Here is a 17,905-nt window from a genome sequence, read left to right as displayed (position 1 = left end):
ATAGCAGGGATTGTGGGGCTGGTGCGGGATCGGGCAGTGTTTCGTTCTGCTGTGCATGGGGTCGCTATGAGTCGGAAACGACTCAATGGCACTTAACAACAACAACAACAACTTCCGTAGTGATACTGCCTTGGAAACCCAAGGAGGGGTCGCTATGAGTCGCGGCCGACTCGACGGCAAATAACAACAACAACACTACCAGATTAGGTCATATTAAATTTGATTATTACATTTTCACTTAATTTTACTAACCTTTTGCCATTATATAATGTTAATGGTTAGCCCACTTAAAAGATTTTTACTGTGTAATGTGGAACAAAACAAAAACAAAAACAAAAAAAACGTGTTTACTTTACTTAATAATCTTTACTACGGAATACAAAAATAAGAAAGTCCAAGGAATAATGACGGAAGTAATTCTTGACTTCCTTTCCTGAAATCATATTATAATTCAATACTTGGGGTTCTAAAACACAATATGTAAGTATCTTTAACCCCACTCTCACTGTTTTGAAACTTCGTAATATTCATGTTAAAATTACATTTAAAACAAGGGAAATTTTTCCTATTTCCTTCATTGTGGTCTCAATTTTGTAGGTCTTTACCATTTCATATGATATTCTTATTATCAAAGATCATAAACATAAAGAGATCATTGCTGTTGATGTTGTTATTGTCAGGTACTGCTGAGCTGGCTCTGACTCATAGTGTCCCTATGTACAACAGAACAAAATACTGCCTGGTCCTGTGCCATCCTCACAATCATTGCTATGCTCTAGCCAACTGTTGCAGCCACTGTGTCAATCCCTCCTGTTGAGGGTCTTCCTCTTTTTTACTGAACCTTTAGTTTACCAAGCATGGTGTCCTTCTCCAGAGACTGGTCCCTCCTGATGACACGTCCAAAGTATGTGAGACTAAGTCTCACCATCCTCACTTCTAAGGAACATTCTGGGTGTACTTCCTCCAAGACAGATTTGTTCAGTCTTCTCGCAGTCCATGGTAATTCAACATTATTCACAACACCATAATTCAAAGGCAAAAATTCTTCTTTTGTCTTCCTTATTGACTGTCCAGCTTTTGTTTACGTATGAGGCAACTGAAAATACCATGCTTGGGTCAAGCACACCTTAGTCCTCAAAGTGACTTCTTTGCTTTTTCACACTTTAAAAAGGTCTTTTGTAGCAGACTTGCCCAATACAGTATGTCATTTGATTTCTTGAATTTTGCTACCATGTGTGTCAATTGTGGATCCCAGTCACCTTTTCTCTATTTTTCATGATGTTGCTTATTGGTCCAGTTGTGAGGATTTTTGTTTTCTTTATGTTAAGGTGCAATACATACTGAAGGCTGTAGTCTTTGATCTTCATCAGTAAGTACTTCAAGTCTTATTTTTTTCTTGATGATCTCTTTATGTCATTTTTCTGTAACTTAAATTTGCTTTGCTTGTTTATTATAGCTGAATCTATTTGTTCCTTAAATCCACTATCCATGTTTCAGCTTTGCTAGAGAATTTATATATATATATATATATATATATATATATATCTCACTGCCATCCAAGTCAATTCCGACTCATAATGACCCCTCTTTGGGTTTCTGAGGTGGTAAACCTTTACAGAAGTAGACTGTCCAGTCTTCTTTCCACAGAGTGGCTGGTGGGTCTGAACCACCAACCTTCTGGTTAGTAGTCAAATGCCCTAGACACTACGCCAGCAGAGCATTTAAATACTCAACATTAGTATCTCATAGTTTCTCAGGGTCAGAGGGAACAGTCCTTCCTCCAATGAAAAATCTTGTCTTTATAGACATTTTCAAATTATATCCAGTCCACATCAAAGTAGCTAATTTCCAAACATTTACATTTGCTTAAAACTGGTCAGCTGAAGTGGAAATCCTGATGATTATGGAAATTTATATATTTTTTCTCCTTATACCAGTCACTCCGCAGAAGGAAGACTGGGCAATCTACTTCCATAAAGATTTACAGCCTCTGAAACCGAAAGGGGGTTGCTATGAGTCAGAATTGACTCGATGACAGTGACTTTTTTTTTTTCAATCACATAGCAACATTTGCTTATTGGCTATACAGCTTTGTTAGGTTTTGTTTTCACTTTTCTAGAAATATATTGTTCAGGGATTTATTTTCAGCGGCTCTTTTGTTGTTTTTAGTGCCGTCCACTCAGATCTGACTCACAGCGACCCTATATACAACAGAATGAAACACCACCCAGTCCTGCACCATCCTTACAATCATTACTATGTCTGAGTCCACAGTTGCAGCTACTGTGGCAATCTATCCTCATTGAGGATCTTCGTCCTTTTCATTGACCGGCTACTTGACTGACCATGAGGTCCTTCTCCAGGTGCTGGTCCCTCCAAATAATATGTCCAAAGTACATGAGATGAAATCTCATCATCCTTGCTTATAAGAAGCATTCTGGCTGTACTTCTAAGACAGATTTGTGTATTCTTCTGGTAGTCATGGTATATTCACTATTCTTCACCAACACCAAAATGCAAAGGTATCAATTCTTCTTTGGTCTTCTTTATTCGTTATACAGCTTTCACATGCATATAACCAAACTCACTGCCATAGAGTCAGATGTGACCCATAGCGACCACTCCTTGGGTTTCCAAGGCAGTATCACTTCGGAAGTAGATTGCCCAACCTTCCTTCCAAGGAGTGGCTGGTGGGTTTGAACTGCCAGCCTTCTGGTTAGCAGTCAAATGGCTTATGCACTATGCCACTAGAGCTCCCTCACATGTCTATAAAGCTACTGAAAATGCCATGGCTTATGGCAGGAGCACCTTAGTCCTCAAAATGACATCTTTGCTTTTTAACACTTTTTAATGCTCTAGTGGTATAGCGCCTAAGGCATTTGACGGCTAACTAGAAGGCTGGCAGTTCAAATCCACCAGCCACTCCTCAGAAGGAAGACTGGGCAATCTACTTCTATAAATATACCACCTCAAAAACCCAATCGGGGGGTCGCTATGAGTCTAATCAACTTGACATCAGTGAGTTTGGTTTGGTTCTAGTTTTAATGCTTTAGTGGCTTTTTACTCCTTTTAATTTCTACCATCCTCTGAACACTTTGAGATTGCAATAAACTCCATGGTGGAATCTGCTGTGAGCAGCTTATTAGCAGCCTTTGAGGTATGACCTGCTTCCAGTATATAAGGAGAAGCTTTGAGAAAGTCTCTAGGTTTTTGGCACATCTGGATCCTACATTTGGTCGAGTCCTCATCTCAGTGGCCTGCCATGTTGCCTGCTGATCTTAGGATTGTTTCTGGACTTGAGCTAGTTGCCTGTGGTGCTGTCTGCTAATCTGGACTTTGTCACTTTACCTATTTATCTTGAGTTCATCAGCCTCAGCAACCAGCAGCTGTGTGAGTCAAAAAAAGCCTCCAGCTTCAGTGGGCTGGGAACAAGAGGCAGAGCTGAAGCCCAAGGTCAAGGGACCTTCACACAGACCCTAGAGATAGCACCTGAACCCAGACTTCTAGCCTCCCAAACTGTAAGAGAATAAATTTGTGTTTGTTAAAGCCATTCACTTGTGGTATTCCTATTAGAGCAGCACTAGAGAACCAAAACACTCATTCTTAATTATAATACATGTGACACTGCAGATCTAAATTAGAAATTTAACACATGATCTTTTAATAGACATAAGATCAAGTGTAATGAACAGCTTTTCTTCGTGTCCACCAGAAAATGAAATTAATAACCCCATACCACCAGAAGTATTCAAAAATATGTATTTTTTATATATACTTCAAAGGAAAATAAATTCTAACATAAAAACTAGCATTGAAATATGTAAAAAAAATATTTTTTCTTTATTAAAAACACCTGAGATTTACCTCTACATAAAATGTTGTATTGTTTTTTTCTATAAAATCATTTATAGGTATATAATAAATACCTTATTATCATATAATAATATCTTGACATAAGTGAATAATGTTCTAAAAACTGAAATTTCATTATAAATAAAATATTTGGTATCTGAAATAAATTCTATAAGGGAATACATTCTTAATTGAGATTCTACTTATCCAAGTATTTATTTACTCCTTAAAAGAGTAAATGATACCTCTTTAAATTATCATCCAATGAAAAGGCATGCCCAAGAATAATTCAATATTTGTGAACATCTATTTTTACACGATTCTTATTAAAAATACAATGAATGGATTTAAAAGAGACCATTTTTAATTTTCCTGTTACTTATTAAACTCAAAATAAATAAATAAAATCTCTATAGACACATTTATTCATTTTTGAAAAGCATAAAAATCTACCAAATCTTTCTCTTCAGATTATAGGCACTCTTGATTTACTATTCTCATTTTTTCCATGAAAATATTGTTTGATCTATGGCATAGTACATTTTAAATGATTTTTTTCCAGTTCTTAACATTAGGCTTACTATAAATATCAGATGTTCCTTCACAGATTTTGTGATCTTAATAATATTAAAAACATATCACTGATGCTCTATGCCTCAAGTTGTCAATTTGAATGGAAAATGACACCATTATTAGCATCATCACTAACAGATTTCTTAAATTAGCTGCCAATACTATCAATGACATATTTCACCATTATCTTAGAAATGAGTGTGTCACAAGCATGTCATTTGCCACTGTTTTCTCTGGCTAGCAATAAATTCAAAGTGTTCTTTTACAAGGGACATCAATAAGTAGAGCAAAGAGACCTAGCTTCAAATGTAGCTGGAGACAATTACTAAAATTGTGGTCATGAGGCAAATTATTTAACCTCTCTAGATCTAGTATCTTCCTTATTAAGGTTACTGGGAAGATTAAATGAAATAATGCATGAAAAGCACTTAACACACAGCTTGGCACACACTGAGTGAAGATTTCAGTAGTTGATGAAGGTGATTATTTCCTAAAAGTGAATTCAAGAACTCTCTCTACAGTACGATTAGCAGATGCAGACACACATTTGACACATACACTCCTCTTCATCAAACCTCTGCTTTCATTTTCTTTTCTTTAAATTTTACTTATGTTGTTGTTCATAATATACATAGCAAAATATAAACCAATTTAACAGTTTCTACATGTACAATTTAACAGTGATACTGATTATATTTTTCGGGTTGTACAACCGTTCTCACTCTCCTTTTCTGAGTGTCGCTCTCCTATTAACATAAAGTCACTGGCCCCCCCTAAGAATTCTATCTAATCTTTCAAGTTGCTGTTATCAATTCCTTCCCATAAAGACAGTTCTTAAAAGTATATAATGCTCAAGGTAGACCTTTTTTACTAGTTGAAAACAACAACTACAACAACAACTATTGTTTGGTTTTAAGAAGACCTGAGGGGTATTTCAATTTTTGACTTAAGGTTTAAAGATTATCTCAGGGCAATAGCTTAAGGGTCTTTCTTTTCTTTTTTTTTTTTTAATCCTTCTGTATTTTTTATTCAAGGCTTCCTCAGCAAGGCTTTAGTAACATTACCTTTTAGAGTTTAATTAGGTGGCATTCAGAACATCTCAAATGGAAGCTATGTCCTCCACGAGCCTCTTTCACACATGTCCTAGCATCCAATGGCTCTTGCTTAAAATAAATTTGCAGGAAGCTGTCTTCACTCCACACTAAGCATAGGAGAGAAAAATGGCCAATGCCTCTGGAGAATAATTAACAAAAGACAGTTTGTTTCATCTTCATGATAAAATACAGCATCCCTATTAAAAAGGAAATTCATCATTCCCAAAAGTTAAATAGAATGACACTTTAAAAGTAATTCCAGCTGATTATAAATTTAGGGTTCTGGAAAAAAAAAATTAAGTTCATGAATATACTCTGAATCTTTCATTTGATTGTAAAATGTATAAATGATCATTTAACTTTGAGCCCTTGCCTCTCAGTGCTCTATTCTGAGCCAGTCAAACAAGTGGTAGCAGGCATGCTGGGCTCAATAATACTGCGTCTCATATTTAAATACTCTATTTCACTTGGATTGTAAATTAAAAAGGGTCTCCTGCACACTGACACATTTTCAATGATTGATTTTGTAAAATGTGTTGATTTTTCCTACACTGTTTTGCCTCTGTGTATGTCAACTTTGGCCTTCTTTTCTTGCTCCTTTGCAGCACTGCTGTCTCTTTGAAGTCATTGTCTGCCTGCTATGAAAAATGTACATTAAACTTCATGACTAATTACATAGATAGAAATTTCCCAATCTCAAACATAAAAAGCCTATGCTGAGAAACCATTAACAAAAGCTTCTGACTAGCCTACCAAAACCCTAACCAAACCTTTCACAGATCCGGATTAAAAAATTCTAATCATTTATTTTCTGTTAAAGTTGTATTTACAGTCTTTCAAAGTTGATTGCTTATGTTACATGTGTTGAACGGTTCTTATGTTACATGTGTTATATTACATGTGTACAAGTTAATCCATATAACAGTACAGGCCATGCTTTTTCCATACAAAAGTTAACTTACAGTTAGGTCTACTTCAATTAAATGCTACTCAGAATTGTTTTGTTCAGACAAAGCTGGTAAGTCTTAACACAATGTCCATTTGTTAACCCTTGCCACATTGTGTATTAACAAAGTAGACTTTTCCTAACAGATTCTAAAATCTGTGGGTTAAGCACATAGCTTCTTGTATTTTAAAAATACACTTGAAGAGAGAATGAACAGACAATTCTCTACCCACAATCTCTGCAAAATATACAAAATAATGCCTCTAAATCTAAAAGTACAGTGGTTTGCATACAGGTTACAGGTTATAACAGGTAGAATATAAAATTTAATCCCATTTAGCCAATTTATCATTTTTTTTTCTTCAGTAACAGCCTACTTAGTCAATTTAACAAATTTTTTTAACACTGTAATATTCAAGGCCTTGATTGAAGCACTCTGATTGTCCATAAGGAATTTATAATCTAGTGTATCTGCGTGTGCAGAAAGATGAATAACAGTACACAAATAGCAATCACATGAAACAATGAAATCAGCACTGTGAGAGATATAGGGCACTATGGGAACAAAGAGAGAGAGAAAGTTGTAGATATTCCCCTGCTGGCCTCTGTAGCATGATAGAATTTTCATAAAAAAGCCTTCCAGCAACCATTTGTTTTCACAACCAATCCTAGCAACAGATCCTCCTAGCTTCCAGTCTACCATGTCCAGGTATCTTGCCCTACTGGTTGCTGCTTGCCACTTTGCTAGACCAACTCGTCTCTGCCTCTAGTTGTTGCCCAACTCATACAGTTACCAAATGCAGTATGTGTATCACACGCCGCCATATTTGTAGAGTCTACAATGACTAACAGTGCACCAATTGTTAGTCCAACCCTTGATATGAAATTTTAGTTGCCTGAAAATGATGTTCCAGAATAGGAAGATGAGAAGATGAGGGGGAATAGTAGCCACACCAGCTACTTTTCAGAAATGGCTCCAATACCTAAGCATAGCAGGTTGGATTAAGGTCTGCTCATGAGGCAAAGCTTAGAATTTCACTGCCTTTGTTGGCTCATGTCACTTCTTTAATTAATGTCACTTTCTCTGGTTTAATATCAGAGCAAGTGACAAGAGTGCTTCTGGATGAATTGTGTTTTCCGAGGACTGTATGGCATACACTCCCGCAGTCTGACAGAGGGACGTGCCAGTTTTACTTGGCAGTTACAATGCACCAGCTTTAGTTTTAGTAGTTTAATTTGTGGCAGTTATATGTTTTGAATACGTTGAAGTATTCACAATGGTCTCATGGAATCTGTTCCATAGATAACGTTTACACAGTGGAAAAGGAAAAGCAATGGCTATAAGGCTATTAGGACAAGCTTCTCTTGGCCACAGCTGGTCTTATAGGCATTACTGTAAATTTAAAAGCATTTAGGGGATATGATTAAAGTGATCATGAGGAATAATGTCTTTTTTTTTTTTTTTTGCCCACTTCTGTGGTGGGTGTGAGACGATCATAAGGATTATGATGTTGAGAACTCATATTATGCAAAATCCATTATTCAAGAAGCGAAGTTTATATACATGATAGACATGCAACAAAATAAATGTAAGAACAGGAACCTAGTTACGTATGCATTAAATTAGTTCTAACATTTTAGTAAACTAAGTTTTTATTGACAAAAAATCAGAAGAATTCCTGCATTGAGGAGAAAGGGCTGAACTTCTTCCTTTGGTTTGTTAAAGATCTTTCTGTTTCAGCTTGAGTAGTCTGGAGGTTTTTTATATGGAGTTCTTCCTTCATCTCCTTTACATACTTTTGTGAAGCCTCATCAGCTCGTGGTGAGAAGAGTTGCAACTGAGGAGTTTTTCCAAACTTTGCCCTTTCTAAATTTAGGGTTCTTTACTGCAGCAGGTTGAAGATCTGGCTTTGACTGCACCTGGCTCTGCTGGAAAATAGAAATATTCATCTCTACTGAATGCATGCTGCTTAAGTGCTAGAGGCACTTGCAGGAGAGTATCTCTCATCACAAACTTCATTACAATACTTTCTCTTCCCCACATGAAGTAGTAATTCTCATACACCAGAGATAGAATTTTGCCTGACACAGCCACAGGAGCTCCTGTTTGACTTTCAAAATTAATCAACCTCTAAGCTGGAGTAGAAATGGCATGTCCTTTAACCTTAAGCACAAAAAGCTCTCAACAGACTGTAGTTTTTACATCCCTGGATGGGAGTTTGGGCCCCTGATACTTAAACTTGATGCACATACTGGGTTTCTGGCATGCTTCTGCCCATACCCATCTGCTAGCCTGGCACTGTGCCCATTCAGAAGGTGTGATGCCAGTTTCAATAGGGCATAGGTGCCAATCAAAGATGGGTTTGGAGGGGCAGCATGCAGAACGCAGCAAAAGTCAGTTCTTCTGCCAGAAGATCCTCCTGTTATCATATAATGCCAATGAAGGGCCACATGCTTCATTGCTTGGGATCATATTGCATCTGTAGATGTTTCTGGCCTTCAGTAGATGTGTTTCTACAGAATCTTTTTCCTCAAGTGTCACTTTCCTGGAGATGTTAAAGAAAAGATAGGTTTATCTGGCTAACTAACGCCATCATCATTCTAGAAAGAAACAATGGAAGTCTTCAACAACTGTCTTAAAACAACAGATGAGTTTTCTCCTAAAAGGCCCTTTTCAATAGAATACTGTCCAGTGTTTGGAAAAAATTCATTCCATGTAATGGAGTTATAAAGGGCACACATTCTGAAGAAGGAGTAATTACAAAACCAAGTATCTAAGCAGTATAAAAATACATTAAAACTTTTCTATCACTGCTACGTGTGGGTGATGGACAAAAGCATCACCATCCAAATAGCTAAGTTCCAGAAAACCCTCTCAATAGAGCTTTGAACTCTCTTAATTTTCTTCTCATTTATTTTATAAACATATACATATTCCTTTGTCTTAAAAGAAAGAACATACCTCCAATTTATTCCTCTTCTTCCTTATCTAAAGAAAATAACCTAAAATAATTCAGAAGCAGAAGTCTATCCATATTTCATAAGAAAGCCAGAAGCTCTTAAAAGCTGGGAATTCTTTTATTGTGTAGCAATAGAGGTGAGTTCATTTCCTGAAGAAGAAATCTCCCTATAGCAATAGGTTTCAAATTAAAAAACCTTGACCACTGTAAACAGTTACAAGATAGGAACATGTACAGTGGAAGAGACATAACATATAAATGCACTGAAGAAAGGAGTAGTTTAGAAGCCTTCCCTTAAGGCAAGAGTTTGAGAGTAAAAAATGTTGAAAATGAAGAACCATAATATAAAATATGTTAAAGATCGAACATCTGAAAATATGAAAAAGAAAAGCAAAGGTTAAGACTTATAGGACTTCTTCCTTTTCATAGAAAGAACCCAAACTTTCTTAAACACGTACATAGATTTCTAACTGATAGGTCAATGAACACTGCTATCTCCTTAAAACTTAAAATTACTTGCCTATGGGTAGCACATACAAAATTAAAATATATCTCCTAGGGACTTGTATTTCTCGTCTATAGGTCCAAGAAGTTTATTAAATTCACAAAATCATACTCCTTGTTTATAGTGCCTATTATCTCACCTTCATCTGGGTGTTATTAAGCATATATGACATAATTTCCAGTACAAGTTATTCTTATTTTCACATATGTTTTTATTTTTCTCTTTACTTCTACAGTATTATTTGCAAAGTTTTCCAGTAACTATCATAGTGGTGTCAGAATGTTGCAATGTATCATATAAACCTACTTGCTCTTCTCAAAGCCATCTCCATAAGACACTATCAAAGCAACATGTAATACTATAATGTGTAATGAAGCAGCATGTGTTCCAATAACTCTATCTTATTGTCTTAATTATCACTGAGTTCTTCTGAACATTACTTTGTATACCTTAAAAATAAATCCATTATAGCTAACTAAAATAAATAATTACATATGTACAAATACTTCTTTTTCTATTTCTTCCTAAATATAAATATCTTTCCTTATCAATAAAATATAAGAGTTAAACATCAATGGTTTCTAAAAATCCCAGCCATCCTCCCTTCCTTTAAAAAAAAAAAAAAAAAAACTTCTATGTTTCCAAAGAGCAAAATTAGGCTCATCTGAGAGCATGACCCCAAAAATATATGGAAGATGTCTAAACATGTAATCCCTATCAATGGATAAATGATTTGATCTTAAGAGCTTCACCACATTTAATTTTAGTTATAATTATGTGCTATTCTTTCTAAAAAGTAATACTGGTTTATGATAAAGCATGCACAGATTCTTTTGGACAACATCATGACAGCCTGTCTTAACGTTCCTTGTGATTAAAGATAATCTGTAATCTGTCTAAAGGTAATCTATAAAATGACAGGCTGGAGTTAAAGGTGATTTCTGTAATTAGAAGAAAACAAACTGGCTCATTGGAGATAAATACCTCGACCTTAGACTCAGTTCCTCAGGCAAATAACTGTTAAACATCTACTCTGCACTTGATACTCCAAAGATGCTAAATGATCACCACTAAGCCCAACATTGTTTTCAGAAGTGGACCTACCCGTGTCCTTCTTCCCAGTATGTCTCAGTGTGGGAACTCTGCTGAAATGTGCCCACCAGGGGTGAATCTGCCAGTATTGAAAGTACTGGTGGCACAGCTTCCAGCATCACAGCACCATGCGACCCACCACAGTATGACAAACTGACAGATAATATGCAGACGACACAGCCATGCTTGCTGAAAGTGAAGAAATCTGAAAGCACTTACTGATAAAGATCAGAGACTACAGCCTTCAGTAGGGATCGCACCTCAACATAAAGAAAATAAAAATCCTCACATGGACCAATAAGCAATATTTATGGAGAAAAGTTCACAAGTATTTTGCTTGGATCCACAGTCAATGCCCATGGAAGCTGCAGTCAAGATATCAAATAATGTATTGCATTTGGGCATATCTGCTGCAAAAGACTTCTTTAAAGTGTTAAAGAGCAAAGATGCCGCTTTGAAGACTAAGGTGTACATGACCCAAGCCATGGTATTTTCAGTTGCTTCATAAGCATATGAGAGCTGGACAAAGAATAAAGAAGACTGTAGAAGAATTGATGCATTTGAGTTATGGTGTTAACGTAGAATATTTAATGTGCTATGGGCTTCTAGAGGAACAAACAAACCTGCTTTGGAGGAGGTATAGCCAGAATGCTCCTTAGAAGTGAGAACAACCAGACTTCGCCTCTCATTCTTTGGTCATGTTGTCAGAAGGGACCAGTCCCTGAAGAAGGAAATCATACTTGGTAAAGCACAGCGTCAGTGAAAAGGGAAGACCTTCAACAAGATGGACTGACATAGTGGCTGTGAAGATTGGGTCAAGTATAGCAACAATTGTGAGGATGGCACAGGACTGGGCAGTGTTTTGCTCTGTTGTACAGAGGGTCAGGATGAGTCAGAACTGACTTGATGGCACCTAACAACAAAAACATGCCCAACATAAAAAATTGAAACCTCACAGATAAATCACTTTGGTATTTACTCAACTAATAAGCTTTCAAAGCAGCACCACGATAAATGGAGAAAAGATCGTAGTTGGCAAAGACTCCATATTACTTGGTTCTACAATCAACATCAAATGGAAGCAGCAGTCAAGATATCAGATGATGTACAGCACTGAGCAAATCGGCACAAATCAGTTGCAAAAGACCTTTTTCAAGTGCTGAAGAGCAAAGATATCTTCTTGAAGACTAAGGTGTGCCTGACACAAGCCATGATATTGTCAGTTACCCCATATGCATGTGAGAGCTGAACAATGAATAAGGAAGACCAAAGAAGAGTTGATGCTTTGAATTGTGGTGCTGGCAAAGAATTCTGAAAATACCATGGACTGCTTAAAGAAATCTGTCCTTGAAGAAGTGCAGCCGGAATGCTCCTTGAAAGTGAGAATGTCCAGACTTCGTCTCACCTACTTTGGTCATGTTATCAGAAGGGACCATTTCCTGGAGAAGGACATCATGCCTGGTAAAGTGGAAGGTCAACAAAAGAAGGGAAGGCCCTCAATGAGATGGACTGACACAGTGGCTACAATGATGGGCTCAGGTACAGCAGAGATCGTGGAGCTGGCACAGAACCTGACAGTGTTTTGTTCTGCTGTACATAGGGTTGCTATGACTCAGAGGCAACTTGACAGCACCTAACAACAACAACAACAATAAGCTTTCAAAGGAATTAAATGGAAAGCAACCATATAATAGTTTTTATTTTTCTGGATTTTGATAAATTTCTAAAATCAGTATCATTCATATCAGAAACAGTTTAAATAGAACTTTCCATCATGGCTACTGTAGTAAACTTTAGTAGGAAAAATAAACATAGGTCAGTAAGTAAAATGTAGTAAAGTCTTCCACTGATATCTTTTATGTTCTTAATTTTTACCATAATTGTACTTAAATCCATCACAATCCATGGCAGGATAAATGGAACTAAAATCCCTCCAATAAAGGCCTTTGTCATCACCCTAATCCCCTGTGGCACCAGATACATTGAACCTAGAGTTCAACTATCGCTGACGATGGGAAACAGTAAACAAATAAATATTTAGTGCTTACCAAGTTCCAAAAGTTCATTTAAAACATTATTTTATTGAGTCCTTATAATTTTTATTATCCCAATTACGCAGAATAGAAACAAAGACTCCAAAGGGCTAAGTAACTAGGTGAAGGTTACACAGTTTCTAAGTGGCTTAGTCAGGTTAGGATTCAAACTCAGATTTGCCTAATGGCAAAACATGTTATTTATGCAATTCTCTCTCAGTTTTCTTGGTTCTGTGTTATACCTAGCATGAAAACAGAATTCAAAACCCTCAGTTCTCTCTCCTTCACTAGAGTTTTAGAAACTTTTCCACTGATTGGATTCTAAAATGACAGCAATTTTTCCCTTCCCCTAAACCACTTTCCTTTCTTCCTCCTATCTTCCTACTCTTTTCATATACAAAGGAAAAACCTTGACTTTGTTCTTTTATTCAGACTTTTCTTTTTCCCCTCCTTTAACTATTTCTATCAGTGCTACAGGCACATTAGTTCTCCAAGTCAAGAGTAAATACCAAACTTCTCTGCCCCTTCCCCTTTACTATAAGTTGCTGATTACTGAAAGGCCTGGGCTATTGATCTCAAAGCTAGAGGACAGTTGTACATGAACAATAAGTTAGACAGAGCAGCTAGTTTCTTCTCAGCCTTAGGCAACAAATGCTGATGAAGTGTCTGCCAGAAACACTGTATCTGGAAAAAATAATACCTGAAAAGGATATATCTGGACACAAATGTATTACTTGCTTCTTCAGCTTTATATAAAGAAATCGATGAGCTACAGTAAAATGCAAAAAAACATGATGTAATTTCACAAAGATTTGCTTAGATAACTAAAAATAATCAGTAAAAGTGAAGTTTCATGGAGTTATCCAAGGCATCTCAGTAAAGGCTGATTGTTTTATTAGTACTATTTTGATGGTATCATGATATATGAAGCATACAGTTTTAATATTCTTAAGTATAATAAAGCATTTTCCTCAAAATACTTAAATACTTCTGTAAAGTCTTTCCCTAATAGCGTGCAATTGCTAATACTGCCAGAGTCCAGGTTCTAAAATCCAAGTAGTAGAAGGTGCTGCATAACATATGGAACCCTGAAATATGTTGTAAAACAAGTATGATTTTGATCATGAGAAAAACTAATTTAAAAAAAGTATATGGCACGTACTTAGAGTGAAAACAACAAGGATTTTTCTGCATTTGAATAAGGATAAATAACTCACATGTTTGAGTTACTTTTCTTAACAGGAACCATAAAAACTGAGTATATACATATATATCTTAAATTTAAATAGGCATTTAAATTTACATATTTTTACATATAATAATTACATTTAAAAAAAGAGATATAGTATAAGATCATTGTAAGTTATCCTTTTCTCTAGTCCTCTGAAGTGATAATCTGTGATATCTAAAGCCATATCAGAAATAAGTTACTCAACTCCAAATCTCTGACCTTGAGTCAAGGTAGTACACTCAGAAAAAAACCAAATTCACTGCCATCGAGTTGATTCCAACTCATAGTAACCCCCCTATTGGGTTCCCAAGGCAGTAAACCTTTATGGAAGTAGATTGCCCCATCTTCCTTCTGCAGAGAAGCTGTTGGGTATGAACCACAGACCTTCTGATTAGCAGTCAAATGCCTTAGGCACTGTGTCACTAGAGCTCCTTAAGATAGTATACTAGAGATCTTCAATCTTTGCTATAAAAGAGAATTCACTAATTAGAGTTTCAAACAACACTTATTGTACAAGGAATTCTACTATTTTGGACTCTCCAGGTCTTTATCTGCACTATCCAATATCGTAGCCACTAGCCCCATGTGGCTACTGAGTCCTAGAAATGTGGCTAAGATAAACTCTACATTTTGAAGTCTTAGCATTAAGAAAAGTATTTTTCTTTTTTTGTTATTGTTGTTGCTGATTATACATTGAAATCATTATATTTTTTGATATAATTAATTAAATAATTTATATTAAGATAAATTTCACTTTGTGGGCCTTAGAAAAGCATAAATTAAGTGACTTTCATTGCATTTCTTTTGAACAGTGCTGCCTATGCTACTCATTCTAGCACTTAGAATCACAGCATTTTTCAAGTAAGTTCAAATCCTTTAAAAGGGGACACTTTTTTATTTAAGGAGCACTGGTGGAGTAGTGGTTAAGATATTTGGCTGCCAACCAAAAGGTTAATGATTCGAACCCACCAACCACTTCCGTGGAAGAAACATGACACAGTCTGCTTCTGTAAAGATTTATATAGCCTGAAACCCAATGGGGGTTGTATGAGTCAGAATCAACTTGCTAACAGTCAGTTTGGTTTTTTGGTTTGGTCCTTTATTTAGCCCATACAAATTTTGTGTTTCTCTTATCTTTCCAGATTCATAAGCAAAGCTCTGGTGGCACAGTGCCTAAGGTATTTGACTGCTAACCAGAAGGCTAGCTCTTCAAAACCACCAACCACTCTTAGAAGGAAGGCTGGGCAATCTACTTCCATAGTGATACTACCTCGGAAACCCAAGGAGGGGTTGCTATGAGTCGGATCCGACTCTAAGGCAGTGAGGTTTTTTTTTTTTTTTTTAATTGACTGAATTCCATTCATTTAAAACTATAAAAATCTATAGTCTTAATTATATATGTGGAGCTATATACTCCACTACCCAATAAACAAGTTTGTTTGGAAATTTTTGATGAGGAACCCAACATTATTCCAATGGAGGTCTTTTATCAACTTCTAAACTATTACAGAACTAGATGTAATGAATCAATATATTTATGAGAATTTTTTTAATCAATATGTATATTATTTTATTCATTACATCTAGTCATGTAGTGGACTTCCCCTCCTCATTCCTCCACAGATTTAAAGTAGCCCCGAATGATTCTTTTAAATACAGTTAATCTTCAATGTAAAAAGTATATTGAGTTTTCCCAATCAATTCTTAAGCAGAGCTCCCCATCTGTACCAAAGAACACAGAAAATAATTCGAGTATTTTCTCAGTTATCCCAAGGATGATGCATAACTAGTATCACTCTAGAATCACAAGAGAAAAGTCAATTCATTTCATGCAATAGATGCCTCGAGGTATTAAGGCTTAATTCTCTAGTGGAGCCCAGTTAAGAAAACCTAGACCCCTACACTACTTAAATATTAATGATTAAGATTCACAAACAGAAAGTGTTTGTATTTATGTAACTGTAGTTTCTGAGCTTCAACAAGCAATTTTTCCAGGAAAACAAGTTTGAAAAAGAACATTAGCGTTTTGTCTGGTACATTGTCAAACTGTACTCTGAAAATAATTCTAAGAGTCATTCAGGGAAACAAGGAGTGAGGTCTCACAAGTCTAATACCTAGACATTTTACTGTACTTTATTTTATACAGTTGAAATTATATTCATAGATTGTTTTCTTTCAAAGTTTCATTTTTTAAAATTAATTACAGTTATAGTTATATTATAAAAATATTTGGTAACCTGCAATTATACTTTACCTAAATATATCAATCCAAATCCTCCAGAGCCAATCATCTTGCCCAGCATCCATTGTTTCCCTTCCACATCAACCAGAATCTTGCCTTCAGGAAGTGGAACAGGGAGTCTGCTTTTATCATGTCTTTTTGGTGGCATCACTTCTGTTGACAGAAGGCATGGGATCAGTGATTAAAAACAAAAACAAATAATAATAATAATAATGAACTCTTTAGAGTTACAACATATTTTTGAAGGGGTCTTTTCTCAGATTCCTTGAAATTAAGATTCTGAAGTCAATTAAGTTTGGGAAAGTCTGAACACTATATTCCAATTAGAGATTCATATACATCACAATATTGAATTCTAAGAGCACTGATGTTTAAAAAACAAAAACAAACAAGCAAATACACCTGTTGAATTTTATTTAAGCCAACATTTCCAAAATTCATTTAGGGGTCCATAATATGGAGTCTCTGGTAGTGTAGGCGGTTCAAACCCACCAGCCACTCCTCGGAAGGAAGGTTTAGCAATCTACTTCCATAGTGATACCAGCTCAGAAACCCAAGGAGGGGTCGCTATGAGTCGGGGCCGACTTGATGGCACATAACAACACAACAAATATGGAGTCTCTGGGTGATACAAACAGTTAAGTACTCAACTACTAACCCAAGGTTGACAGTTAGAATCCAACTAGAGGCATTTTGAAAGAAAGTTCTGGCAATCTACTTCCAAAAAAATCACAGCCATTGAAAACCCTATGGAGCAAGGTTCTACTCTACTCTGAAACACATGAAGTTGTCATGAGTCTGAAATGACTCAAGGGCAACTGTTTTTATCTTTAATACCTAGCAACAGTGCATAACTTTAAGAAACAGTGAGTTGATTTTCAACGACACACTGAAAATAAATTTTATACACATTCAAATACTCTCTTCATTGAGGATGCTATGTATCAGAGATTAGAAGATCATCAGTCATTGGGAAAGAATACAGTTTTGGATTGGGAGACAGACAATGGCAATGTGTATCACCACCAAGCAAAGCATCTAACAGAGTAAGTACTCTTCAGTCAAATGATCAAGTGATATTCATGAATATATAACTTAGAGCACTAGGCCAAGGGGCACTTTTAGATTGGCACACTCATCTCTCAGCTTCTTGTCTTTTTTCTACCTTCTCTCCTACCCCTATCCTAATTGAAGTGGAAGTTGTCCTGCTTTATAGAGTACTATAAACAACCAAAGCATAGTCTCCATAGTATAGCCATACAACTTTAACCAATCCTTATAAATTCCACAGGTTAGTGACTCTTACAATGTGGGACTGAGATGGGAGAGAAATTTTCTTACAGAACAAAAATTTACCAGGATATATGTCTGAAACTA

At 36.0% G+C, this 17,905-nt stretch overlaps 1 protein-coding gene across 1 annotated transcript in view; it reads right to left on the bottom strand.

Moving 5' to 3' along the window:
• Window positions 1–16,676, bottom strand: part of VRK2 (VRK serine/threonine kinase 2) — a 171,103-nt gene extending 154,427 nt beyond the window's left edge. The window contains exon 1 of the mRNA XM_007938016.1: window positions 16,541–16,676. Within this exon, the coding sequence (XP_007936207.1) occupies window positions 16,541–16,676 (136 nt within the window). The remainder of the gene's footprint in view (window positions 1–16,540) is intronic.
• Between the last annotated feature and the right edge of the window lie 1,229 nt (window positions 16,677–17,905).

Source organism: Orycteropus afer, unplaced genomic scaffold, assembly GCF_000298275.1.
Source record: "Orycteropus afer afer isolate SDZICR_OR568_19922 unplaced genomic scaffold, OryAfe1.0 scaffold00046, whole genome shotgun sequence".
Taxonomy (NCBI): Eukaryota; Metazoa; Chordata; class Mammalia; order Tubulidentata; family Orycteropodidae; genus Orycteropus; species Orycteropus afer.
The sequence above is the reverse complement of the archived record's forward strand: the minus strand, read 5'-3'. Positions and strand labels throughout refer to the sequence as shown.